General features: G+C 38.6%; 7 protein-coding genes, 1 long non-coding RNA gene, 1 other non-coding gene and 1 pseudogene across 18 annotated transcripts; 3 read left to right on the top strand and 7 right to left on the bottom strand.

Annotated features, from left to right (window-relative positions):
• Nucleotides 1-817: 817 nt before the first annotated feature.
• WAKL3 lies at nucleotides 818-3,316 on the bottom strand (annotated as a pseudogene). The gene is made up of 3 exons: nucleotides 2,340-3,316; nucleotides 2,148-2,267; nucleotides 818-2,060 (listed from the first exon to the last, which is right to left on the bottom strand).
• A 660-nt stretch (nucleotides 3,317-3,976) lies between these two features.
• On the bottom strand, nucleotides 3,977-6,896 carry WAKL2 (wall associated kinase-like 2). Its single transcript, NM_101480.3, has 3 exons — nucleotides 5,646-6,896; nucleotides 5,440-5,562; nucleotides 3,977-5,355 (listed from the first exon to the last, which is right to left on the bottom strand). Exons 1-3 carry the CDS (start codon nucleotides 6,553-6,555, stop codon nucleotides 4,142-4,144), a joined length of 2,247 nt encoding a protein of 748 aa, NP_173064.1. The 5' UTR covers nucleotides 6,556-6,896; the 3' UTR covers nucleotides 3,977-4,141.
• On the bottom strand, nucleotides 6,737-9,587 carry WAKL1 (wall associated kinase-like 1). Its single transcript, NM_101479.2, has 3 exons — nucleotides 8,608-9,587; nucleotides 8,404-8,532; nucleotides 6,737-8,326 (listed from the first exon to the last, which is right to left on the bottom strand). The coding sequence occupies exons 1-3, from the start codon at nucleotides 9,548-9,550 to the stop codon at nucleotides 7,206-7,208; spliced, it is 2,193 nt and encodes a 730-aa protein (NP_173063.1). The 5' UTR covers nucleotides 9,551-9,587; the 3' UTR covers nucleotides 6,737-7,205.
• A 705-nt stretch (nucleotides 9,588-10,292) lies between these two features.
• AT1G05217 lies at nucleotides 10,293-10,536 on the top strand. The gene has a single exon (NR_138856.1). It is a non-coding gene; the product is annotated as an other RNA (long non-coding RNA).
• A 723-nt stretch (nucleotides 10,537-11,259) lies between these two features.
• WAKL6 (wall associated kinase-like 6) lies at nucleotides 11,260-13,970 on the bottom strand. The gene is made up of 3 exons (NM_101478.3): nucleotides 12,845-13,970; nucleotides 12,644-12,760; nucleotides 11,260-12,566 (listed from the first exon to the last, which is right to left on the bottom strand). Exons 1-3 carry the CDS (start codon nucleotides 13,806-13,808, stop codon nucleotides 11,719-11,721), a joined length of 1,929 nt encoding a protein of 642 aa, NP_173062.1. The 5' UTR covers nucleotides 13,809-13,970; the 3' UTR covers nucleotides 11,260-11,718.
• An 84-nt stretch (nucleotides 13,971-14,054) lies between these two features.
• On the top strand, nucleotides 14,055-14,127 carry AT1G16100. Its single transcript has one exon. It is a non-coding gene; the product is annotated as a tRNA-Lys (tRNA).
• A 239-nt stretch (nucleotides 14,128-14,366) lies between these two features.
• Nucleotides 14,367-15,930, bottom strand: WAKL7 (wall associated kinase-like 7; the record flags this gene model as incomplete). The annotated part of the gene is made up of 5 exons (NM_101477.2): nucleotides 14,367-14,710; nucleotides 14,797-14,925; nucleotides 15,007-15,078; nucleotides 15,121-15,281; nucleotides 15,327-15,930. 4 exons carry the CDS (start codon nucleotides 15,928-15,930, stop codon nucleotides 14,809-14,811), a joined length of 954 nt encoding a protein of 317 aa, NP_173061.2. The 3' UTR covers nucleotides 14,367-14,710; nucleotides 14,797-14,808.
• A 231-nt stretch (nucleotides 15,931-16,161) lies between these two features.
• Nucleotides 16,162-17,927, bottom strand: AT1G16080 (nuclear protein). Its single transcript, NM_101476.4, has 5 exons — nucleotides 17,447-17,927; nucleotides 17,063-17,280; nucleotides 16,845-16,973; nucleotides 16,639-16,770; nucleotides 16,162-16,541 (listed from the first exon to the last, which is right to left on the bottom strand). Exons 1-5 carry the CDS (start codon nucleotides 17,793-17,795, stop codon nucleotides 16,428-16,430), a joined length of 942 nt encoding a protein of 313 aa, NP_563991.1. The 5' UTR covers nucleotides 17,796-17,927; the 3' UTR covers nucleotides 16,162-16,427.
• A 281-nt stretch (nucleotides 17,928-18,208) lies between these two features.
• Nucleotides 18,209-21,888, top strand: TLP8 (tubby like protein 8). 3 transcript variants are annotated; one of them, NM_101475.3, is made up of 9 exons: nucleotides 18,209-18,831; nucleotides 18,914-19,028; nucleotides 19,109-19,285; nucleotides 19,378-19,433; nucleotides 19,526-19,622; nucleotides 19,713-19,802; nucleotides 19,873-19,965; nucleotides 20,045-20,112; nucleotides 20,215-21,888. In NM_101475.3, the coding sequence occupies exons 1-9, from the start codon at nucleotides 18,410-18,412 to the stop codon at nucleotides 20,288-20,290; spliced, it is 1,194 nt and encodes a 397-aa protein (NP_173059.1). In that variant the 5' UTR covers nucleotides 18,209-18,409; the 3' UTR covers nucleotides 20,291-21,888. The 3 variants fall into 3 exon arrangements, with proteins under 3 accessions (NP_173059.1, NP_001319017.1, NP_001322582.1); NM_001332209.1 differs by having other exon boundaries at nucleotides 18,221-18,831; nucleotides 19,873-20,112; nucleotides 20,215-20,449; NM_001332210.1 differs by having other exon boundaries at nucleotides 18,256-18,831; nucleotides 19,526-19,802; nucleotides 19,873-20,112; nucleotides 20,215-20,450.
• On the bottom strand, nucleotides 20,453-23,878 carry ADAP (ARIA-interacting double AP2 domain protein). Of its 7 annotated transcripts, NM_101474.3 has the most exons (8): nucleotides 23,436-23,878; nucleotides 23,273-23,355; nucleotides 23,034-23,042; nucleotides 22,507-22,595; nucleotides 22,208-22,281; nucleotides 22,044-22,094; nucleotides 21,866-21,942; nucleotides 20,454-21,043 (listed from the first exon to the last, which is right to left on the bottom strand). In NM_101474.3, the coding sequence occupies exons 1-8, from the start codon at nucleotides 23,624-23,626 to the stop codon at nucleotides 20,580-20,582; spliced, it is 1,038 nt and encodes a 345-aa protein (NP_563990.1). In that variant the 5' UTR covers nucleotides 23,627-23,878; the 3' UTR covers nucleotides 20,454-20,579. The 7 variants fall into 7 exon arrangements, with proteins under 7 accessions (NP_973839.1, NP_001320850.1, NP_001319016.1 ...); NM_202110.2 differs by having other exon boundaries at nucleotides 20,453-21,043; nucleotides 23,034-23,355; nucleotides 23,436-23,871; NM_001332205.1 differs by having other exon boundaries at nucleotides 20,453-21,043; nucleotides 22,208-22,595; nucleotides 23,034-23,355; nucleotides 23,436-23,646.
• Between the last annotated feature and the right edge of the window lie 1,161 nt (nucleotides 23,879-25,039).

The following is a 25,039-nucleotide window of genomic DNA, read 5'->3' as shown; positions in this document are numbered from 1 at the left end:
GACCAATGAGGCAAGGCCATTTGGCAGTGTTTTGTAATATAAGCTAACTGAATATTATCCAACTGTCAAATATATGACGTGGCTAGCTAATTGCTGATATGGACATTTTTGGGTTCTTTTTTTGGGAAAAAGTAATTTGGCCCACAATCGTCGAAGCTCGCTGTCGTCAGCTCAGGAGACCAACGAAGCTTCTGAAATCGGGACAAATCTGGATCCCAAATCATTAATTTGTCCCTTCTGTTTTCTAGTATTACTTTTGTAGCAGCAACACATTGATTGAACTCTAGTTCTACAATACTCGATTTTAACCCGCGGTACACCGCGAAAACAATTTATTTTTTAAAATCAGTATATATAAAAGTTTGCAAATTATATTTATTTATAAATTATTTTTATTTTATAGTTTAGTGTTATTATTAAGTAACGTCCTTCCAAACCCGTTTCGCCAAATCCGTCCCGTAAAAAAAACCGCAGTACACCGCTAATTTAAATATATAATGAAAATAAATGTTTTACGGGATTGCAATTGTATTTTAGTTTGTCAAACAAATTTTTGTTTTAAATAGTTGTCGAAATCTAGTTCAAATGTTGGAGAAATAAGTTTAGTGAATTGATAAGAAATGTATTTAGGTGTGTTTTGCTCATTTTAAGGGATTGTAATTGTATTTTGGTCTGTCAAATATTTTTTTTTAAATAGCTACCGAAATCTAATTCAAATTTTGAAGAAATTTGCGTGATATATGGGATTGAAATATATTTGGAATGTTTTTTATTTATTAATTAATTTATTGCAAAAAAAAAATCAATAATTAAAAGCCAGTGGCAGCCATTTTAAATAAGTTCCAACTCCATAATTTATTTCACAAGATGGCTGCAAAAATGTATATATAGATACAAAATGTTTTATTAAAGCAAAGTCTGATTTACGACGGTTCAAGAATCATATATTCTATTGATTTCCATAAGTTGATCCTCTTCTTCTTCTTCTTCGTTTTCGGTATGGACATCTAAATCTTTGGGTGATGAACGGATCCTCTCTAGCTTTATTGAAACCTCTCTCATGTTTGGCCGCTTATTCCCTTTTCGATTAAGACATCTTCTGGCGAGTTTTGCTACCGCCATTACTTGCTTGCTTTCGTCTTTGATCCTAATATCAATTATGTCAACAGCTCTGTTCTCTTTCATTGCCTCGAGGAAATAAGTTGCCAAACCTATGCCTTCTTCAGACCGGACACGTGACATTGGTTTTTCTCCCGTTATGAGCTCCACCAACACAACACCGAAACTATATACATCGCTTTTGTGAGTGTATTGGCTCGACAGGAAGTACTCTGGATCCATGTACCCAAAAGTTCCTGCAACTAATGTTGTTAAGTGAGTTTGATCAGTCGCTACCGATCTTGAAGTTCCGAAATCAGATATTTTTGCTCTGTATTTCTCATCCAACAGTATATTGGTAGTTTTGATATCTCTATGGAATATTGGAAAAGATGCAGCTGAGTGCATGTACGAAAGAGCTCCTGCTATCTCTACGGCTATGCGAAGTCGCACTTCCCAAGTCATCATGTAATCATCATATTCATCATGAAGCCGCTTGAACAGATCTCCATTGGGAATATATTCGTACACCAAGATTGGAACTTCTGTCTCCAAGCAACATCCCAAGAGTTTCACAATGTTGCGGTGATTGATTTGTGACAGAAGAACAATCTCATTGATAAACTCTTCCATTTTGTCTTCATCCACAACTTTGGATCTTTTAACCGCAACAATACTCCCATCTACAAGCATTCTTTTGTACACAGTGCCTTGACCGCCTTGCCCAAGCACTCTATCTATGCTGAAGTTATCAGTGGCTTTCTCCAACTCTCTCGAGCTGAATATTTTTGACATCTCGACACTGCCGTCCTTTGTTGTTAACTGTTGTTTCAACAATAGGCCTCCATTACGTTTGAAGAACTTCATGCTACGGATGATCCGCCTTCGCTTTCTGATAAATTTGTATAACCCAAAAATCCCTATAACAAAAAACAGAAGTCCCAACAAACCTATAAGAACCCCTGCAACAACAAAGGAAAAGTTAAGGTACACTAAATTCTTTGTTCTTGTTTGTTTTCTTGTATACACAAGGTGCAATTTTGACTAACCTCGAAGCACATGAGCGAGTTTGGCAGGCTTGGTTATCTTTGGCACGCAACTGTACCTTCCAGCCATGTTCACACAAGTGTCTTCTCCACACTTGTTGGGTACTTCGCATTCATCAATGTCTACATACATAAATCATAATTATTGAGTTTCTGATTGGTGGTCAAGACTACAGAAGAAAAACAGGCACTTACCGATGCATCCACCTCGTATGTATGGGTTTCCTCTGTAGCCACTGCCGCAATAACAGCTTCTATAACTCATTCTGGAAAAGTAACCGTAACGGCAAAGGCAAATGTCGGTTAAGAAGTAAGAGCCACTAGAACGGGTCAAGTTTGTGCAACCCAAAGGGTTCCTAAAGCGAGAATCTGAAGTATCAAAATACCATCCTAGTTCTACTACAGCGTAGCCATCGGCCTGGAACCATTCTGGTTTGGTGATATTTGACGGGAAATACTTCATACTTGTCAAGAACGCAGCTTTGCACCCTTCTCCTCTTGTATCGTTATTGCTCTCTATGTTGACACCTACTGCTTGCGGACGCTCTACGGGTAACCTCGCTTGGCAACATTTGTAACCGTTACAAAGCGAGTTACCTACTTCATTACTCTTTGTGTCTTTGCAGCTTGATTCACAACCTAAGATCTCCGATTCTATATCGGTCATTAACGCCTTCGTACCACAACCAACCGCCACAAGGCGGTTCTCATCTGTTAGAAAATATGGACTACCCCTGCCTGTGATGTTCAAATCTGGTAGTGTTTTTTGAAGTCCTTGACTAATATTACTAGAACAACCCAACGAAGTCACAGGACCTTTGATGTGAACTACTCCGTAAGGGCTGAAGAAGTCAGATTTTGGAAGAGATATGTTCACCACTTCCCTGTTGATCCTAGTGAGGAAAGGAACAGTTTTGCAGGACCCGGAAGTGGTGCTGTTACAGACAACCTCGTACCAACTATTGAGATAGCAATCCTTCCCGCCGATTCCAAATGGGAACGGGATTGAGATTCCTCCAAAGGTTCTGTTACAAGAGCTTGAAGAATTACTATTTGGAGGTGTTGCTGCTCATGAGCCATTCATGAGCAGAGTTAGGACAGACGCTACAATATAACGGAAGTTGTAAGTTTTTGTCTTCATAATTCTGTTTCTATTTTTCTTTGGTCTGATCAATCTGCTCTTTTAAAGAAAAATGTTAAATACTTGCCCTCGTCTGATGAAATAGTCAAGAGAAGTTTAGAAAGAAGCGTGAAGCAAGTTGCAAAACAATAAAATACTATTGAAAATCAACTCTACGGCTGATGGATTCTGTTTTAAATTAATGAATGAACAGTGGATTACAAAAATCGATTTTTTCTGCAGACCATATGAAAGTTGACCTGCAAAGTCCCCAGAATCAACTTCTGGACTTCTACTCTAGCTAAGTGAAAATCCGGAGTTAGGATAAAAACAGGAAGAACAACCTCACCACTGAAAGGCTCTGTTTTGAGAACAGAGTACTCTGCTTGTGTGTTGAAAGTCGAAGAGACAACACAACTGCTGAATGTTGGAGCAGAAATATACTGACCATCAAGACCTATTTGGCTAAAATTGTGCGGCTGTAAATCTTTGTTACGTCTCAGGTCAAGCTGATAGATGCTAATGTTGGAAACAAGGCATGACTAGCAAAAGCGAGGCAGAATTGGAGCGTTACTCTGTACTGTTTGCGGTTACTTTAGGCGCTAGGCACTCTTTGTGCTATGGTTTGACCGGGAAAGACAAAGGCAATGTGTCAATTACAACATGTTAAAGCTATCTCCAAAGGGAAACTTAATTTCTCTAGAGTGTTATTGGTGAAGGTTGAAGCCCCATTTATTGTTCTTGTACTAAAACATTATTTTTCTTCTTGAAAATATAATGCAATTTGTGTGTTATATTACATGGTGAAAACCAAATATTCATTATCGAAAGTTTACATCAGATGAGAGTATACATATGCAGTGTTTTGAGTTGATCATTACCATGTTCGTAAAGGCACCAGAGGCTCAGCATCAGACGTGGGGGATGCATTGTTAAACATGGAGGCTGGAGCAGTCGCACCAACCTCCCAAGTGTCGTTAAAGTTGAGTTCCATGGCTTGATCATCTTCCTCATCGTCGTCCTCTATATGAATTCCTGAATCATAATGTGATGAACGAATCATCTCCAGCTCAATTGAAACCTCTCTCATGTTTGGCCTCTTCTTCCCTTTTCGGTTTAAACACCTTCTAGCTAGATTTGCCACTGACATTACTTGGTCCATGTTGCATTCATCTTTGATCCGATCATCAACTATGTCAAGCACTCTGTTCTCTTTCACGGCTTCGACAAAGTGAGCTGCAAGGCCCCTGTTTTCTTCAGACCGGACACGGGAGGAAGGTTTTTCTCCGGTTAAGAGCTCCACAAGGACAACTCCAAAACTATAAACATCACTTTTTTCCGTAAACTTGCTTGATTGAAAGTACTCTGGATCCACATATCCAAAAGTGCCTGCAACTTGAGTTGTCAAGTGAGTTTGATCTATAGTTACTGATCTTGAAGTTCCGAAATCCGACACCTTAGCTCGGTTTCTCTCATCTAAGAGTATATTAGTAGTCTTGATATCTCTATGATATATGGGGAAAGATGCAGCAGAATGCAAATAAGAAAGTGCTCCTGCAATCTCTATAGCAATGTGAAGACGCACCTCCCATGTCATTGTGTAATCATCAGATTCATCATGAAGACGCTTGCATAAGTCTCCATTTGGAACAAACTCATAAACTAAGACTGGAACTTCCGTTTCAAGACAACACCCCAAAAGTTTAACAATATTTCTATGATTGATCTGCGCAAGAACAACAACTTCATTGATGAACTCTTCTACCCTATCTTCATCCACAGCTTTCGACCTTTTTACTGCGACGATTCTACCATCAACGAGCATTCCCTTATACACTGTACCTTGACCTCCTTGCCCAAGAACCCTATTCTTGTTGAAGTTATCAGTAGCTTTCTCCAACTCATGTGAGCTGAATATTCTTGACATCTCTACATTGCCTTCTTTTCTAGCTAACTGTTGTTTTAACAACATACCTCCATTACGTCTGAAGAACTTCCTCATTCGGATTAGTTTCCTCCGCTTCTGTACGAACTTGTACAACCCGAAGATTCCGAAGGCGAAAAGCAACAGTGCTGAACCTATAAGAACACCTGCACCACCAAAAAACCAAACAGTAAATAACAGAACGTTTTGCAAGACGCTCAAGATAGTAATAAAATCCAGTTCAATTTTACCTTGAATCACCCGCTTGAGCTGCTCTGGTTTCTTGGGCTGGCAGTCAAACCAACCGGGCAGATTCACACAGCTTTGATCTTTACACTGGTTGCGTCCTATATCTAGTTTACATTCATCCACGTCTGCAAATTTGTTTCATAATTAGCGACAATCTTATATCAGGCCACAAGATATGATAACGTTCAGAAGAACACCAATATCTTACCTACACAACCACCTGGAAGGAACGGATTCCCTTTATAACCTGGGGAGTTACAGTAGCAGTCCCTATAGCTGAATCCAGAAAAGTAGCCGTATGAGCAACTACACCTCGTATCGGAAGTGTACGGTGTTGTATCTGACGCATTTTTACAACTTATGGGTTGTGTATCACGAGAATCGGAAGTATCAAAGAACCATCCAAGCTCGACCGCCGCGTATCCATGACCATGAAACTTTTCTGGCTCTGTAACATTTAAACTTGAATACTTGTCGCTCGTCAAAAACGCAACTCTGCATCCTCCTTCTCCTGTTGTGTTGTTACCTTGAGGGATCTCTATATCCACACTGATTACTTGCGGCTGCCCTTCTGGTATCCTCGTCTGGCAACATTTATAACCATTGCAGATTTTGTTTCTTCCTTCTTGGCTGCTACTGTTTCTCTCGTTACAACTCGACTCACAACTGGTGATCTGCGATGTAATACCCGCCATAACAGCCTTGAATTTGCAACCAACCGCCACGAGTAGGTTCTTGTCCGTGAGGAAATAGGGGCTGCCTTGGCCAGCAACGTTTAAAGGCGGCGGTGTAAGTGGCTGAGATGTTCCTGTAGAACAGCCGGAGGAAGTTACGGGAGCTTTGATGTGGACAACTCCATTGAGAGAGATGTTCACCAATTCTCTGTTGATCCTTGAGAGGAACGGAACAGAGTTTGTGCTGTTACAGACAACCTCGTACCACGGGTTTAGATAGCAATCTTTCCCACCGATGCCAAACGGGAAAGGAATTGATATTTCTCCGCAGACTCTGTTACACCGATCTGGAGGTTGTCTTGCTGATGAGACGCCATTGATGAACAGAGATAGGACAGAGATCGCTAGTGGAATGCATTGACGGTTGTGAGTCTCTGTCTTCATACTGATCTTGTTCTTGTTCTCTCAACTTGCCAGCTCTATCTGATCTTTTGATTCTAGTAATGTTGTTTAATGAAGGGAGAAAACAAAAATCAAGACTCTGCATAGACGAAAATGTCAGAAATGAGATAAGATGGATGATGCGTGAAAAGAGATGCAAAACAATGTTGACCAAAATATAGTACTTATTAAGAGTCAACGAATTTCATGTTTGACTCTCTTGGATTATGACCAATGACGTATGAACATTTGGCAGAATTAGTCTTCTAATGTACAAGTGTGCAAGTAATGTGACGTTGGTAGCTGGTAGCTGACAATCTGACATGAACTCTTTGAGTCCCACTTTCTGAAGAAATCAAAACTTGGACGCGTAAAGTGTTATCTGGCCCACAAATCTCTCTTTCATCAGCCGAAGTGACCAAGGAAGCTTCCGAAATCGTTACGAATCACGATCCCCAAATCTTTACTTTGTCCGTTTTGTTTTCTTCATTGGAAACCCTAGATTTTGAAGAGAAAAAAAATAGTGGTACAGAGGTTTTTACACTTACTAACACGCATTATAATTACTCCTCCTAGCAAACAAAATGAGCATTAGTTTTTTTTTTGTATATATACAGATGTTCTCAGAAAATCTGATGAACGCGGTTCAAGAATCATCTTTTGTTGTTGATTGCCATTGGTTGATCCTCTTCTTCGTCTTCGTTTTCGGTACGGACATCTAAATCTTCGGGTGATGAACGGATCCTCTCTAGCTCATTTGAAACCTCTTTCATGTTTGGCCGGTTCTTCCCTTTCCGGTTAAGACATTTTCTGGCGAGTTTTGCTACCGCCATTACTTGCTCCAGTTTGCTTTCGTCTTTGATCCGAATATCAATTATGTCAATCACTCTGTTCTCTTTCATGGCCTCGAGGAAATGAGTTGCCAAGCCTCTACCTTCTTCAGACCGGACACGGGACAATGGTTTTTCTCCGGTTATGAGCTCCACCAAGACGACCCCGAAACTATAAACATCGCTCTTGTGAGTGTATTGGCTTGACAAGAAGTACTCTGGATCCATGTAACCAAAAGTTCCTGCAACTAATGTTGTCAAGTGAGTTTGATCTAAGGTTACTGATCTTGAAGTTCCAAAGTCAGACACTTTGGCTCGGTATTTCTCGTCCAGTAGGATATTGGTAGTCTTAATATCTCTATGGAATATTGGAAAACTTGCAGCTGAGTGCATGTATGTAAGAGCTCCTGCTATCTCTATGGCTATGCGAAGCCGCACTTCCCAAGTCATGGTGTAATCATCAGATTCATCATGAAGCCGCTTGAACAGATCTCCATTGGGAATATATTCGTACACCAAGATTGGAACTTCTGTCTCCAAGCAACATCCCAAGAGTTTCACAATGTTGCGGTGATTGATTTGTGACAGAAGAACAATCTCATTGATAAACTCTTCCATTTTGTCTTCATCCACAACTTTGGATCTTTTAACCGCAACGATGCTCCCATCTACCAACATTCCTTTGTACACAGTGCCTTGACCGCCTTGCCCAAGCACTCTATCTATGCTGAAGTTATCAGTGGCTTTTCTTAACTCCTTTGAACTGAAAATCTTAGACATTTCTACATTTCCGTCCTTTGTAGTTAATTGTTGTTTCAACAGCAAGCCTCCGTTCCGTTTGAAAAACTTCTTGCTGCGGTTGATGTTCCTTCGCTTCTTTATGAGTTTAAATAGCCAGAATAGCCCAACAAAAAATACTAATCCTGACAAACCTATAAGAATGCCTACAACAACCCAAATAAACATAAGGTATACATTATCCTCTACTTTATCAGTCTAATAGTTAAAAGTTGCCACTCACCTTGAAGCACCGGGGGTTTGGTAGGTTTGGTTATCTTGGGGTTAGGCCTGCACATGGACATTGGTCCAGGCATGTTAACACAATGAGCATCTTCCCCACAGTTGTGATTTCCTTCGCATGAATCAGTATCTACACAATTTTGAAACATAATTATTGATGATCTAATGAGAAAACAAAAGAAGAAAACAATCACTTATGACTTACCTACGCAGCCACCTCGAAGGTATGGGTTCCCTGTGTAGCCATAGTCGCAATAACAATTCCTATAACTCATCCCGGAGAAGTAATCATACTCGCAACTGCAATTATCATCCGAGAACCCAGAACCTTTTCGGCTCATATTTGTACAACCCAAGAGGCTCTTAAAGCGAGAGTTCGAAGTGGCAAAGTACCATCCTAACTCTAGCACCACATATCCATTGTTATGAAACTGTTCTGGCTCTGTAACATTAGACGGCGAATACCTCTTGTCCGTCAAGAACGCAACTTTGCACGTTTCTTCTCCTCCACTAGAGTTCTCTATATTTACGGTTATAGCCTGAGGACGCCCCACCGGTAGCCTCGCCTGGCAGCATCTGTAACCAGTACAGATCAAATTTGTTACTTCTTCACCACTCTTTCTGTGTTCGCAGCTCGATTCACAACCCAAGATCTCTGATTCTGTATCTGTCATCAATGCCTTTATACCACAACCAACCGCCACAAGACGGTTCTCGTCGGTCAGGAAATATGGGCTGCCCTTACCTGTGACATTCAAAACCGGGAGCGAGTTTTGGGGTCCTTCACTAGTATTACTAGAACAACCCAACGATGTCACAGGACCTTTGATTTGAACAAGTCCGTATGGTTCGTTACTGTCTGGGAGAGAGATATTCACCACTTCCCGATTGATCATAGAGAGTAAAGGAACAGTTGTGTTAGAATCGGAAGTGGTTGTGTTGCAGATAACCTCGTACCAACCGTTGAGATAACAATCTTTCCCGCCAATTCCGAATGGGAACGGGATCGAGATTCCTCCACAGGTTTTGTTACAAGACGTTGAAGAATTGCTAATTGGAGGTGGAGGTGTTGCTGCTGATGAGTCATTGATGAGCAGAGTAAGGACAGATGCTACAATAAATTGGAAGATGCTAGTCTTTGTCTTCATAATTCTGTTTATTTTTCCTTGATCTGATTGATCTGTTCATCTAGGGGAAAAAGGTATGTACGTGTCTGATCTGATGAAAAGGTCAAGATATGTTTAGAAAGAAACGTGAAGCATGTTACAAAGTAGCATTAAAATACTCTTATTCAATGTTAACTCTACACCTAAGGGAATCTATTTTCTAATAATGAATCAACATTTGAGAAACTTGACCTCTAGTGCTGTTTACGCTACTCCAGCTAAGTCAAACTCCAGATTTAGGTGGGAAAAAACCCAAAAGAAGAGCAACCTCACCACTGAAAGGGTCTTTTGTGAGAAGTAAGAACAGAGTGCTCTGTTTTTTGTAAGAAGTGAGAACAGACTGAGTCAGATTTAAATGATCTAGTTTGATTTGATGGCTGTCGATGGGATCTTATTGATTTTCTTGTCACTAAGGTTATATAATTTTAAAGATACATCTTATCTTACATAATATGACAAGGTTTCTTCTTAACTTGCTCTAAAATTTGGACATTTGACATTTTATACATTCTACATGTGTCCACATATTATTCCTCATTTATTATCTTACATTTTCTTCCTTAAAAAACTTTTTAATTACTCATTAATTTTTATTAAACAAAAACGGCAAATTTATTTGCCAAACCCTCTTTACTTACTCATTGATGATTTTCAATAAACGAAACGGCAAAAAAAAGTCTATTTACCCTACCACGAAACTTCCCTTCGTGGCTAAAGGTACCTCCGGTCACGCCATCATCGTGTTGATGGTACTTCTCCCATAATCTTATTCCATCTCCGCCACTGTTCGCCGATGGTATTGTATGTTTATACTTTTACCTGCCTTTTAATTCTTACACTTTATCCATGTTCTTAGAGGGCTTTAACATCCAGTACTCATGTTTGAGTCTATCTATAACATAAAAACATATTTTCCGTTGAATATATTTTGCATCCAAAATTTTGCAAGGGCTGCATTTTTCGGATTTGTGAAGCTCATCGTCTTCTGTTTTGAAATTCAAAACAGTATATGGTAAAAAGGAATTGTTAAGAGCTATTCTTGGAGAACGGAGTATGAGGCCGAAAAGGTATATACAGTCTTCCTTCTCTCTTGATGTCTCTTATGCAGGCGTGTTTTAGAGAATATAATATAGATGGAATATGATTCGTGACAGAAGAAATTTCTAAATTATGTCTTAGAAAAAAAATCTAAATTGTGTGTTAACATAGCCTCTTTACATTGATCAGTGAAACTCAAAAGCTTTGACAATTCAGAATGTGACAAGTCAAACTCAGAGAGGTTTTCTCTTCACGTCATCTATAGGTTTGTATTTATGTTTGCAGAGATTGAGCTTAGGATAAAAAGAGAAGAGAAAAAGTGCTAGAAGAAGCTAGAGGACGTTGGGAATGTATGGCCTAAATGTGATTGTTGAAAATGACCTATACGAACAGACAACAACCAAATCTACTTGGATGAACGCAAGAAAGCAATAACTGGAAAACTGAACCATCAACCATGAAGATAGCTGAATTTTTGGTTTCTATGCTCAAGAAGATGGCCACAGGTGTAGGAGAGAAATCCAGAGTAATATACTCGATCATAGTGAAGATATGCCGTATGGTATCAGCCTTAAAGTTCATGCATGGAATGGAGGACAAATCTTTGATCTACATAGTTTCTCGTGTTTCTTCAACTTTGTTTCCTTCTTTCATTGGTCTTAGATTTAAACTTTGTTGAAAGATTTTAATACACTAAAATTTTATTATCTATAAACATATCAAGTTGAGACTTTAACTACAAGTTATCATCGTATTTAATTCGTATTTTGAAAGCAATTAAAGGCATATTTGTGGGCAACTTCTAGTTTAACATAAAGAATGGATCTTGTCACTCATGTACATACCCTCAAAATCGTTCTCTGTTGATTTCCATGATTTGTTCCTCTGCATCAACATTTCTAACATGGACCTCTAAATCTTCAGGTGATGAAGAACGGATCCTCTCCAGCTCAAATGAAACCTCTCTCATGTTTGGCCGCTTTCTCCCTTTCCTGCTAAGACACTTTCGAGCGAGTTTTGCGACTGCCATCACTTGGCACAGCTTGCTTTCTCCTTTGATCCGAATATCAATTGTGTCAATCACTCTGTTCTCTTTCATGGCCTCAAGGAAATCAGTTGCCAATCCTCTTCCTTGACAGTGGTTTTTCTCCGGTTATGAGCTCCACCAAGACCACCCCGAAACTGTAAACATCGCTCTTGTCAGTATATTGGCTTGATAAAAAGTACTCCGGATCCATATACCCAAAAGTGCCTGCAACTAACGTTGTTAGATGAGTTTGAGCAATGGTTATGGATCTTGAAGTTCCGAAATCAGATACTTTGGCTCTATATTTTTCATCTAATAGTATATTGGTAGTCTTGATATCTCTGTGGTATATTGGAATCGATGCAGCTGAGTGCATGTATGAAAGAGCTCCCGCTATCTCTATAGCTATACGAAGACGTACTTCCCAAGTCATCGTGTAATCATTGGATTCAGATTTTTCATGAAGACGCTTGAACAGATCTCCATTAGGAATATATTCGTAAACCAAGACAGGAACTTCAGTCTCTAGACAACATCCCAAGAGTTTCACAATGTTCCTATGGTTAATTTGTGAGAGAAGTACGACTTCATTGATGAACTCTTCCATCTTGCCTTCACCCACAACTTTCGATCTTTTAACCGCAACGATTCTCCCTTCCGCCAACATTCCCTTGTACACAGTTCCTTGACCCCCTTGCCCAAGCACCCTGTTCATGCTGAAGTTATCAGTAGCTTTCTTCAACTCTTTTGAGCTAAATATCCTTGACATATCAACATTTCCGTTCTTTGTAATTAGTTGTTGTTTCAACAGCAAGCCACCATTACGTTTGAAAAAGTTTTTGTTGCGGATGATCCTCGTTCGCTTCTTAATGAATTTGTACAACCCCAAGATTCCAAGGACGAAAAGCAGCACTCCTAGACTTATAAGAACACCTACACAAACGAAGGTAAACTTCTTTTATGTTCTCTGTCTTAGAGTCTCGTAAATGCAAGATGCTACTTTAACTCACCTTGAAGCACAGAGGCTTTTTCCGGTTTCGTTATCTTGGGCTCGCAGCTATGTGTTCCAGGCATGTTCACACAAGTCCCTTCTCCACAATTGTGGTGTCCTTCACATTCGTCTATGTCTACACATTTTTGAACCATAGTTATTCATTGATGGTTTGAACAATGAAAAGCAGCAACGAAAGAAGAAGAAAACAATCACTTACCTATGCAGCCATGTCGAAGGTATGGGTTCCCTGTGTAGCCATAGTTGCAATAGCAAATCCTATAACTCATCCCAGAAAAGTAATCATACTCACAACTACATTTATCAAAGGAGCTGTAAGAACTGTACCGCGTCATGTTTCTACAACCTAAGGGGTTCCTATAGCGTGAATCCGATGTATCAAAGTACCAACCTAGCTCAACCACTGCGTAGCCACCAGCATGGAATTGTTCTGGCTCGGTAACATTCATCGGCGCATACCTTTTGTTAGTCAAGAACGCAACACTACACCCTTCTTTCCCTCTTGTGGCACTAGTGTTTTCTATATTGATACCAATAACCTGAGGACGCTCCAACGGTATTCTCGCCTGGCAGCATTTGTAACCGTCACATTTCGAGTTTGTTACTTCTTCACTACTCTTGCTATCTTCACAGCTCGATTCACAACCCAAGATCTCTGATTCTATATCCTTCATCAAAGCCTTTGTACCACAACCAACCATCACGAGGCAGTTCTCATCAGTGAGGAAATATGGACTTCCCCTGCCTGTGACGTTCAAATTCGGCAATGACATTTCGGATACTTGACTGCTACTACTACTACTAGAGCAACCCAACGATGTCACTGGACCTTTGATGTGAACTACTCCATATAGTTTCTTACCATCTGGAAGAGAGATGTTCACCACTTCGCTATTGATCCGTGAGAGGAACGGAACCGTTGTGCCAGACGACCCGGAAGTGGAAGTGTTGCAGATAACCTCATACCAGCCATTGAGATAACAATCCTTCCCGATTCCGAACGGGAACGGAATTGAGACTCCTCCACAGGCTCTGTTACAAGAAGTTGAAGAATTACTATTTGGAGGTGGAGGTGTTGCTGCTGATGAACCATTGATAAGCTGCAGAGTTAGGACAGAGAGTGCAGCAATACAGAAGACTTGGTAAGTCTTAGTCTTCTTCATACTTCTGCATTTTTTTAATCTGATTGATCTTCTCTTATCTTCTATGTGACAAAAGTCCACGTTCAAAGAAGTTTGGATAGACGCGTGAAGCTTTTATCATCAAAAGTCAACTCCATGTATGGATCCTTTCATCTCAATTATTTAGTTTCTGCAGAGTGCAGATCATTGACTTGAGATATTTTAAAATTTGACTTGGTACCTACAGTTATAGACTATCTAACAATTAACAGTTAAGCTAAGCACAAAGCCCGTCTAGCTCAGTTGGTAGAGCGCAAGGCTCTTAACCTTGTGGTCGTGGGTTCGAGCCCCACGGTGGGCGATAATTTCACTTTTCATTTTTGTTCTATTGATTGGCTGGTGGTCCTTATGAATCTGAGCTGTTGCGAACAACTAGTACTACAAATGCAATGAGACTACTATTCTAGTCATAGTCCAATCTCATAAATATTCAGTCAAGAGCGATTACTTTCGTTGATATGTTTGTGGTTCTTATTATTCAATATAACATTCTCCAAACCGGATAAAACAAAATACATACAACTAAACAAATCGAATAACACCAAAATTTCAAATGATACGGTTACATCTAGTGGTCTCTGATGGTCACAATGTTTCGACCAAATGAAGATGTGGTGGTGATGTTGGAGGAAGAATCAGTACAAACGTTCCAAGGATCTTCTATGTTGCAATACTCTTGTTTTCTGTGGCTCTCTCCAATTCTTTCGAGCTGAATACTCTTGTATTCTCAATGTTGCCTTCGTTAGAAACCAATTGTTGTTGCATCAATAGTCCTCCATTAAGCTTAGAGAACTTCTTCCGCTTTATCTCCCTTTGCTTTCTGATAAACTTATACAACCACCATGCTCCAATGGCTACCAACAAGCCAAAGCCTAGACTAATACCTACCCAACACAAAAGAAACACATTTAAAGCCAAATCCGTTTTATTGCTATCCATGATGACATATCGCAGATGATCGGTAGCTTACCAAGAATGATGGCTAGTCTTTTGTTTTTGTTGGATTTACACCTAAAGTTTCCTGGGATATTCTCACAATCATACCCTTTCCCACAATGGTTGCTTCCTTCAGCTTTGGCTTCTTCACACTCATCAATATCTACTTAGGCGAAGAATGCATCAATGATTCATGGAGCTTACAGAAACTAACGCAAAGTTATACCAGAAAATGTTAGTTTACCTGTACATCCACTCGAGAGATATGGATTGCCTCTGTAGCCACTGTTACACCTGCAGCTTCTATAGCTTCGCTCTAAATACTTACCATATCTACATATGCAAGCTTCATAGTTACTGTAACTCCAACCGCTTGTACCCTCGGTAATTGAATAGCAAACCCCAGTACAACGGACATATTGTGTAACCTATCTATGAACCAACCTAACTCCACCGTTCCATATCCCTTATCGTAAAACAAAGCTGGTTCGGTTATATTTAAAGGAGAATATGCCTCGTCTGTCAAGAAAGCAACTCTGCACCCAGCTTATTTCGTTGTGTTACCATCAAGACTCTCTATCTTGATGCCAATCTGTTGCAGACGGTCAGAGAGTATCTTCGCTTGGCAACATCTATAGCCGTTGCAGCTTCTGTTCCGTCCTCTCTGACCAAACCCCACGTCGCAGGTAGACTCGCATCCTCCAATCTGCAGCTTATCATCAGTCATCGAGGCATTGTTGTTACAGCCAACTGCTACTAAAGTATTACGGCCGGTGAGGAAGAATGGGCTCCCGGTCACATTCAAAGCCAAGCTGATTTCTTCCATATTGGAACAGCCTAAAGAAGTTACCGGATTCTTGATTCGGGTTAGCCCAAAGACATCGCTTGAGTCGTCCGGGAGAGAGATATTCACCAGTTCTCTGTTGATACTCTTAAGAACTGGCAGAGGGTTTCCTGAGGTTCGGTTACAGATAACTTCATACCACTCATTGTTGTTGAGATAGCAATCTTTACCAATTCCAAAGGGATAAGGAATCGCTATTCCCCCGCAATGGCTTTGACAAGAACTGAAGACAGTGAGATCTTGAGCAGATGCTGCAATCAAACCATGGATCAGCAGAACCAGAAGAGAGAGCAAGTTATATATGGAAAACTTCTCTCTGCTCATTATGCTCTGTTTTTTTTTCTTTGTAGAAAACTGAGTTATGTTATGTGAAGCTAAAGCTAAAGCTAATATAGAATTATGTGTTATATAGTAACTAACCGAAGAAACCACAGTTGCCTACTTGGACCACCTTGCCTGCAAAGGCTGAAAATTCAAACAAGCGTGGACGATCCTGCCTCTTACTTTGTCAACTATTGATGATTCCAAAGAGTCTACATAGGTATCTGTCATAATTTGTTTATTATTGAAGATTCTAGTCTTCCCTAATTGATGGGAGTCTAGAAGCAGAAAAGTTTTGATTCTTGAAAATGCACAAGTTTACACATATAAAAGTCTGGACATTTTACAAAGCGTGAACTGATTCTCTTTCTTTATTAAAAAATTACATCTTTTTTTCACTTCTCAGGCGTGTACACAGTTGACACTAGTTTCAGATCATCTACTTAAAATATGTAAGAATGATACTTAATCCAGATACTCACAATTTAGAAAGACTGGCTCTATATCACTTTAAGCTCTTTCAGCCATTCGGTATGGAGGGGACACGGATCCGGTTGCCCTTCCGCAATCGCCTTCTCTGAGAGTGAATAAAACCAACCATTCCTCCATTTAAACTGCAATAATCAGAAAACTAGTTGTGAAACAGATACTGATGCACATGCACATGCATTGAAAGAGAGAGATCAAGGATGATAAAAGTGATATATGTACTTCTTTAACAGCAGTTGGGAAATGAGAAACAGCTCGTGAATAAGCACATAGTCTTTCCACCATGTTCTCTTCAAAGGTTAGTCCTTTTTCCGCGGCAGCAGCTGCTGCAAGTTCTTGGATGAGTCTCGACACCTGAATGTATAAGTAATTAGCACTAAACAACGATTTTGAATGCTAAAACGAAACGAGGAATGGAATTTCGGTACTTCATCTCTGTATTCTTTCTCCACCGTGCCAACACTTGCACCTGGATGACGAGCTCCAACAAGCATAAATGCACAAATCCAAATGAGTTTCTCCAACATTTGCTTCTGAAAAGCTTCTTTGTCAAGTACCTAACCACAGAAACACCGACAAAAGAACACATTTAGTATATCCATGCAGCTTCTGCGTTATCATAAAACAAAGATTTGCTTCTTGTAACCTTGCAAGAGAGGCCACCAGATTGCAATCTTGCAGCTATCTCTGAAGCCCATTTTCCATAAGCAGCAGTAAGACCTTCTGGGTTAGTGTCAGTCTTTCCATCCACGGGAGGCTCGCCGAGCTTTGACACAGCAAAATAGGCCAACACTTGGTCTGTATCACCCAAACCTTTGCTCTCAAACCACGGCTCCATCATTCCATTTTGGAAGAAGACCAAATCTGATTAATTACACACAACGTTTTTACTATACCAAGTCATAAACTGAAGAAACAATCAAAATTTGATAATCTGATCATTTGAATTGTGCTCTGCGATGATCAAACGCCCTAAAACATCTAACAATTTGGCTCACTAATGATTCTTAGGGCCTATGAAAGTTTCTACCTTTCCATCTAGACTGAGGAGTAGCTTCAAGAACAGCATCGAGATCATCATTTCTTGTACAAACCAAAATGGGTCCTTCAAAATCAACCGGAACTGCTTCTCCTCTCTTCACCAACAAATCCTCGCCATTACCCATTTCCTGTAACGCCCTTCCGACTCTTCCGCCACCCACAATCACAGCAGGCGCTAGTTTTTTAGCGGTGGCAGCTGACGCGGCGGCCATAGCCATTGGAACGGCGAATCTCGCTCTTGAAACTGAGGGTTTAAGAGATTCAGAGCGTCGGAGGAAAGAGAAACGAGCTGAAGCGGAGCAGGAAACAGCAAACAGAGTACTACTGGCTTTAGCCATGGTGATAATAATGGGCTTCGACGATGTTGTGGCCTCTCATGGTTTTGGTTGGACTAATTTGAACAGTATGGTTTAACAGCCACTCGATGGTTTGAGGCTCTGGCTTATCGGTTTTGGATGACTCACGAAGATAAAACGGCATGACGTTGATAAATATAAAAAACGGCAGGTTGTTGATACTTTAAGTGTTTGAGTGTTTGAAACACAGTTCCCGCTAAACCTCAATCCAATCATCAACCTTTCAGTTTCCCGACAAAGGAAAACGACAAAATATTAATCAAAATCCCACTATCGTGTATTGACCGTTGGGTCCGTAGAAAGTAGAAAAAGGGCAAAAACCAAACGCAGACATCTAAAAAACCTTTGTGTTTAAGACAAGAAAAGAAAAGTCCATCTGTGTCTTTGGTTCTGTGCTCGCACAATCCCCAATGGCTATTCAAATTCAAATGGAAACACTGTGGGACTTTATAAAAACGTTACTTTCAACTCAGTACCATTGTCAAACACCTGTTTCTAGATTCATGTCTTCAAAATCTATAAAGATATAAACTTAGCTCCCAGAAAGTTCTAAACTTGATACTTGAAAGCAATCCATCCAGAAAGGGAAAAAAAACATGGCTGGTTCGAGAAAAGTGAATGATTTGTTGGAGGAAAATAAGGGAAATGTGGACACAATTACAGGGTCTTTATCCACTCAAAAGGGAGAGGATAAGGAGAATGTGTCGCCGGAGAAAGTCTCTACCTCTGTGGAAACTCGGAAACTAGATCGAGCTTTGAAGTCTCAATCGATGAAGGGTAACTCTGGGTTTCCAACGGAAGTTACAAATTTCAAATCTTTCTCAACTGGTGGTCGAACAGCTCTGAAGCAGTCATCACTGCAAGCGTGTATGCAGAAGAACAGTGAGGTTGATAAGAGTAGTTTCGGAATGAAAACTTGGACTAGTGTTGATTCAGAGCATTCAAGTTCGTTGAAAGTGTGGGAGTTTTCGGATTCTGAAGCTGCCCCTGCTTCCTCTTGGTCTACTTTGCCCAACAGGTAAAAACACGGCTATTACCAAGATTCTTGTGCTTTCATTGTTCTAAACATGTCTGAAACTATGTATATACTTGTTAAACAGGGCTTTGTTGTGCAAGACACTACCTTTGGATGTGGGAAGATGCACTTGTCTGATTGTGAAAGAACAATCACCTGAAGGCTTGAGCCACGGATCTGTATATTCACTTTATACACATGTAAGTATATAGATATTCGATTTACCATGATGCTGAGTGAGAATTGAGATGTAGTGATATCAATGTTTCTGATATCTCAGGAAGGTCGGGGGCGTAAAGACCGGAAGTTAGCAGTTGCTTACCATAGCCGACGTAATGGGAAATCTATATTTAGGGTGGCACAGAATGTTAAGGGATTGCTGTGCAGTTCGGATGAAAGTTATGTCGGTTCCATGACGGCTAATCTCTTGGGTTCCAAGTACTACATATGGGACAAGGTCAGAAATTCAAGCTCAATGTAACGGTGTTGGTTCTGCTTATAGGTTGGAAATCGAGTATGAATGTTTCTGGTCTTTTGATTCCATTGCAGGGAGTTCGAGTTGGTTCTGTAGGTAAAATGGTGAAGCCGCTTCTTTCGGTTGTAATGTAAGCGTTGAGGATTTTGAATGCCGTGTTTTTTGATGAATTTGCCTCTGCCTTAGTTTTGGGTTTGCTTATGCATCTGTTGGCTTCTGCAGATTCACACCCACCATAACAACTTGGACAGGGAGCTACAGAAGAATGAGAACTTTGCTACCAAAGCAGCAGCCAATGCAGAAAAACAACAATAAGCAGGTAAATGCCTAATCTTAAACTTCTCTCCATCAATCTTGCATTCCGAAAACATAAAACTGTTAATACACGTATGTATGTATCTCCTTATAGGTTCAACAAGCTAGTAAACTACCGCTTGATTGGCTTGAGAATAAGGAAAAAATTCAGAAGCTATGCTCAAGGATACCACATTACAACAAAGTAAGTCTCACCGGGCATCATTGTTGATTTTGTAAAGCATGAAATTCATTGTGTCTTCCCCTTTCTTTAGATCTCCAAGCAGCATGAGTTAGACTTCAGAGACAGAGGAAGAACAGGACTGAGAATACAGAGCTCGGTGAAGAACTTTCAGCTAACACTCACGGTGCATTTCCACAACTTTAAAGCTTTGATCAAAAACCAATCTCAAGAATCCTAAACATTGTGTAATTTGGTATAAGCAGGAGACTCCAAGGCAGACAATTCTTCAAATGGGGAGAGTTGACAAAGCAAGATATGTAATCGACTTCAGGTACTACTTGCTCAAACCAGAATGAGCCAAACATAAACATACTTATAAGCTTAGGATTAAAGGCTTTATCATCTAAAAGTCTTTTGCTTTATCTGTTTGCAGGTATCCATTCTCAGGCTACCAAGCATTCTGCATTTGCTTGGCTTCTATTGATTCCAAGCTTTGTTGTACTGTTTGATCATTAATAAACGGACGAGTTCAATCTCTGAACATCCCTCCAATGATCATCATCTGTATACCTTACTTTTCTACATAAACAATTCCTCTATCTGAGTTTCACAAACTACCTCAGTACCTCTCAAATCAAATTCACCATCAGAGGAAACTGAAAGTGGACAACTGTTAAAAAGATTCAAACTTTATTATATAAGATTGTCACAAGAAAGAATAATCGATGTGTCAATGTTGATTTTCACAACCGAGATTCTGAACAACTAAAAAACAAAACTTATCAGAAGAACAACACTTTAGCAATCATTTAACTCGCTGTAGAAATCAGGCGTAAGGAAAGAATCTAAATCACCGAAGATAACATCATCTTCCTCCGCCGTTAACTTGCCGGAGTTTTGACACCCGAAATACGTCTGGATATCTTCCGGGAAGCTCCGACGAGGCGGAGCAATCTCAGGTGGCGTCGATGGTCCGATTACCTCCTCTGCCACTAAAGGTGACGACTTCAAGAGCTTTGTTTTCCGATCATCGTTGTCCTCTGACGAAGATTGACTCTGTGATAAGTCAGACTCGTGGTTAGGTTTTATAAATGGGCTAAGATCAGAATGCGGACTCTCGAGGAGATTATTCGCGGTATCGATAGGGTTCTCCGGCACCGGGAGTTTCAGATAACGGCTGATGTCGAAGTTAGTAACGGCGTTGAGTCCACGGTACTCGATAGCTGCGATATCGTACGCTATAGCTGCTTCTTCTTGCGTCGCTACAATAAAAGGGGTGCAAAATGTCACATTGAGAAGTTTAAGACAATTTATGAAACTTCTAATTCTTTGGTTTGTTAATTATTACGTTTTACTCCCCAAACTATTATGGATTTGCCTAATACGTAATATTGTGCTACACAAGTGAATAATGCCAACAACAACAAAATGAAAATGCTACAAGTCAATAATCACGTTAGATTTTTTTGAAAATGTACTTTGTCCCGTTGATATAGGACAATATGTAAAACATATAATAAATAGAATTAAATTGGCCAGTAAAATTGGATGAGCAACTTATAATTTAAACCATACAATAAATAAATATGTATAAACATAAGGAAAAACAAACTCTATAATAAATTAAAGGCTTGACTAAGTGGTTGGGTTTGGTGATCTATTTCCCAACCAACACAAGATCTGATTACGTGCATATATCAACCCCTTATTAAAGATTTCAAAGTAAAAATGTTTGGTTATAATGAAGAGAGAATCCCACATATAGCATTTGTAGAATTTGTTGTTATCACAACTACCATTTACCACCATCCAATTTAGTGAATGTTTATAATTTGTAATCAAAATATATATGTATCATACAATCTTTTTGGTTAGGAAACTAACCACTAATAAACTCAAATGCAGGAGTAGTTTGATAAAACATTAGTGAAAACGTACAAGTTTGATCAAATGTGTCAAATGATAATCGCATATTTACTTCTACTTGTCTTGAATTTCATCTAGTTATGTTTTGCGTTTGGAGATATCATGTTTTTTTCATTAATTACTGTATATAAAAAATAAAAAAGTTTTCAAAAAGTTACCGTAAGTTCCAAGGTATAAATATTTATTGCCAAACACTCTTCCGATTCGAGCTTCCCATCTCCCATTGTGGTGATGCCTGCAAGTCCATAATAACTTATCAAACATTTGAAATTAGTAATATTGAAATTGATCATTGTTCTTATAGTCTTTTATTATGGGGAATTAAAGTCGGTTTACTTTGCAACGCCTCTGTATTTTGATACACCTCGTGAAAACCCACTACTTTTTCTGTAAAAAATCATCCAAAAAATATTATTAATCAATACTTAGTTTGTTAACCAAAAGAAAGCAGAGAATTATAGTTAACCACCAATCATTCAAAAAAGTGATTTAGTTATTACCTTCTCAAAGATCCAATATACTCTTCCTTTGACTGGCTTTCCATTTCTTTGATGTCTTCTTCATAATTACACAACTATAAATCACACACAAAATAAACAATAGTTATTAGAACTATAAAAAAAAAAAAAGAAGAAGCAAGAATTAGATATAAACAGACTCTTCTTCTTTCTTTGTGTTTCTTTCTATAAGAACACATATGTAAGAAAGATTGTGAAGCAAACAAAGATCATGTGAATAGTAACTACTTTCTAATTATTTAATGTTTTTAAGTATTAACTAGGATTCCGAGAAAATTTACAGGGAAGTTCAAGATGGTGTCTCGTCCCCAATATTTCAATGCTGCTAAGTCGTAGGCACGTGCTGCTGCATCTTCCTCGTCATATGCCCCTGTGCAAACCACATTAATACATTAATTAAACATTGGTTTAAATCTTGATTTCTTTTCATTTACGTATTAAAATACTATATATTACGTAAATATTTTCTTAAAAAACTACATATGTCAATTGTAAACATAAAGGTGAAGTAGCAAAAATGTTTGGGGTTGATTTTCAATTTGTGACTAAGCACATTTGAAAAAGACAAATCGAAATGTACTTTTAAGAATTATCAGATCATTTGTTTGTTTTTGTCACGCCATAGATGTTAACATGTATGCTTTTGTTTAGAACCACCAAGTTGGCTTTATAAAGAACTGAGAAGTAACGTTTGTTTTTTTATAATTAGAGGTGATAATTAATTAGCATCACTCACTCTAAAAAGTGTCTACCAATTTGAGAGTGCAAAAAGAAAACGCCATATGAAAAATGACCAAAACAAACTCACCTAAATATACTGCACGTGATGAGTCAGCCATTATTCCGGTCAGCATCGTCAGCAAAACCAAAAAAAAAAACATATTAACCAACAAGAACAAAAAATACAAAATAAGATATAATTAATTTTCAAATCAAGAACAGTAACGACGAACTCATTCCCCGGAGAAATCGGAGTTGAAGATCAAAACGACAATATCTTTAATAACTCATAAAGATATATAGATATGTGTGTATGTATAGACTGACCTTGTCTTCCTTTCTTGGTCTGAGTTTCGTTCCAACTATTCTTATCCCACAAATGTGCTTCGTACCTTCCAGTCCATCGATGCCTATAATCGGAAAGTTATATGATTAAGTAAAGATAAACAAAAACGGTGACGTTTTGAGTGTGTTTTGTTCTCATGTTAACCTTGTGACGCCTCTATGGACGGAGCTACGTTGGGGTGGAGCGTCTCGTGGTTGCGATCGGCGTTTGCGTTTAGCTTTAAGGACTACTGATGTTGCTGACTGATCATCGCCGGTTTCATTCTCAACCGAAGTTTTTTTGCTCTGCCGTGTGATGTCTTCCATTACCGGAGAAACTTCGACGGCGATGAACATAAAAGAAGAGGAAGAAGAAGAAGAAGAAAACAACAAGGATGAGAAATTGATGGAATGGTTTTTGTTTTTGTTTTATAAGGAAACTATAAAGAGAAATGGTTGAGTATTTAAAATTATAATTTTCCGTTTTATTTTTTTTAGCCTTTTTAATTGCTATTGCTTTAAAAGATTTCCTTTGCTACGGCCCTCTTTGTACTTCTGTAATTAGATTTCTCATTTATTAAAATTCCTAATCGTAATCAAACCATTTAGACCTGATATTAAGCGATTTAGCCATTTTATTTGTTTTCAATATATAGCTTTTAATTCGTGTTTTTAATTCAGAACAAATGAGGAATTGACATGTGGAAGTTTAGATCCGCTGAGCCAAAAATCTTGGAGAAAGTAGGCAAGCAAAATCGGAGCTTCATAATTTCTCCACTTCTTGGTTTATCTACTTTTTGGTCGGGCCGTGAAAGATATATAATGTAATGCTAAAGAACGATCTTATTATTATTATTATATAGTTTACATTTTTTTGTTCCATTATATTTAATATTTCCTTCCAATTATTTTAGCAATCGTTTTGCTCTAAAAACACATTTCCAAGTAATATGATAATAACATTGCTAAACTCCTAGTTCTCTAATTCCAAATTCCTAATTAATTGATGGAATGGAACAGAGACTTACCACCGAAATATTTGAATTATGTTCTAAAAATATGCAAAATATAACATGTAATGCATATGCATCTTTAACCCAAACAAAACAAAAAAATTTGCAAGAAATAAGGCAATAGCCTTAATTAAACTTTAAACATTGGAACTCCCATATATTTTGAGTATATGTTTAGGTTTTTTTTTATAACAGAAAGTAGAACATCATTATAAAAGTTACATGATGAACGTCATGTTTTTACGAGTGCATTTCTTATAAGGTTAATACAGTGTTTTCTTATAGTTTTTTATTGAATAACACAAATTGTAATTTAATGTGTATACCTGCCCCTTAACTAGATGGGAGCAAATGTCAACAATTATGGTAAAAATGGTCTACAACAGTCCAATCTAAAACGGGCCACATGATATTTTGCGTGTTAAGATATGCAACTAATCAGCAACTTAAGAAATACACTTGACAAAATATCAAATTTGATATATCTATTTAGAACCTAATGAGATTGGGAATAACACCATACTTGTTGAAATATGAATTACGAATTATAAATAGATAAGACAACATAAATAAAAACATTATTTTAATTTGTCCACATAATTAGTTCGTCCCCTACTCTAACAACTAATCAAAAATATACATTGATCTGACATACAACCAATGAACTCCAAATATATAACATTTTATCATTTCGTTAATATAACTTATAGTCTAACGTTTAGTGGTATGAGTTTTCTTGTAATTATGTTTTAACTTG

This window comes from Arabidopsis thaliana (assembly GCF_000001735.4).
Source record: "Arabidopsis thaliana chromosome 1 sequence".
Taxonomy (NCBI): domain Eukaryota; kingdom Viridiplantae; phylum Streptophyta; class Magnoliopsida; order Brassicales; family Brassicaceae; genus Arabidopsis; species Arabidopsis thaliana.
The sequence above is the reverse complement of the archived record's forward strand: the minus strand, read 5'-3'. Positions and strand labels throughout refer to the sequence as shown.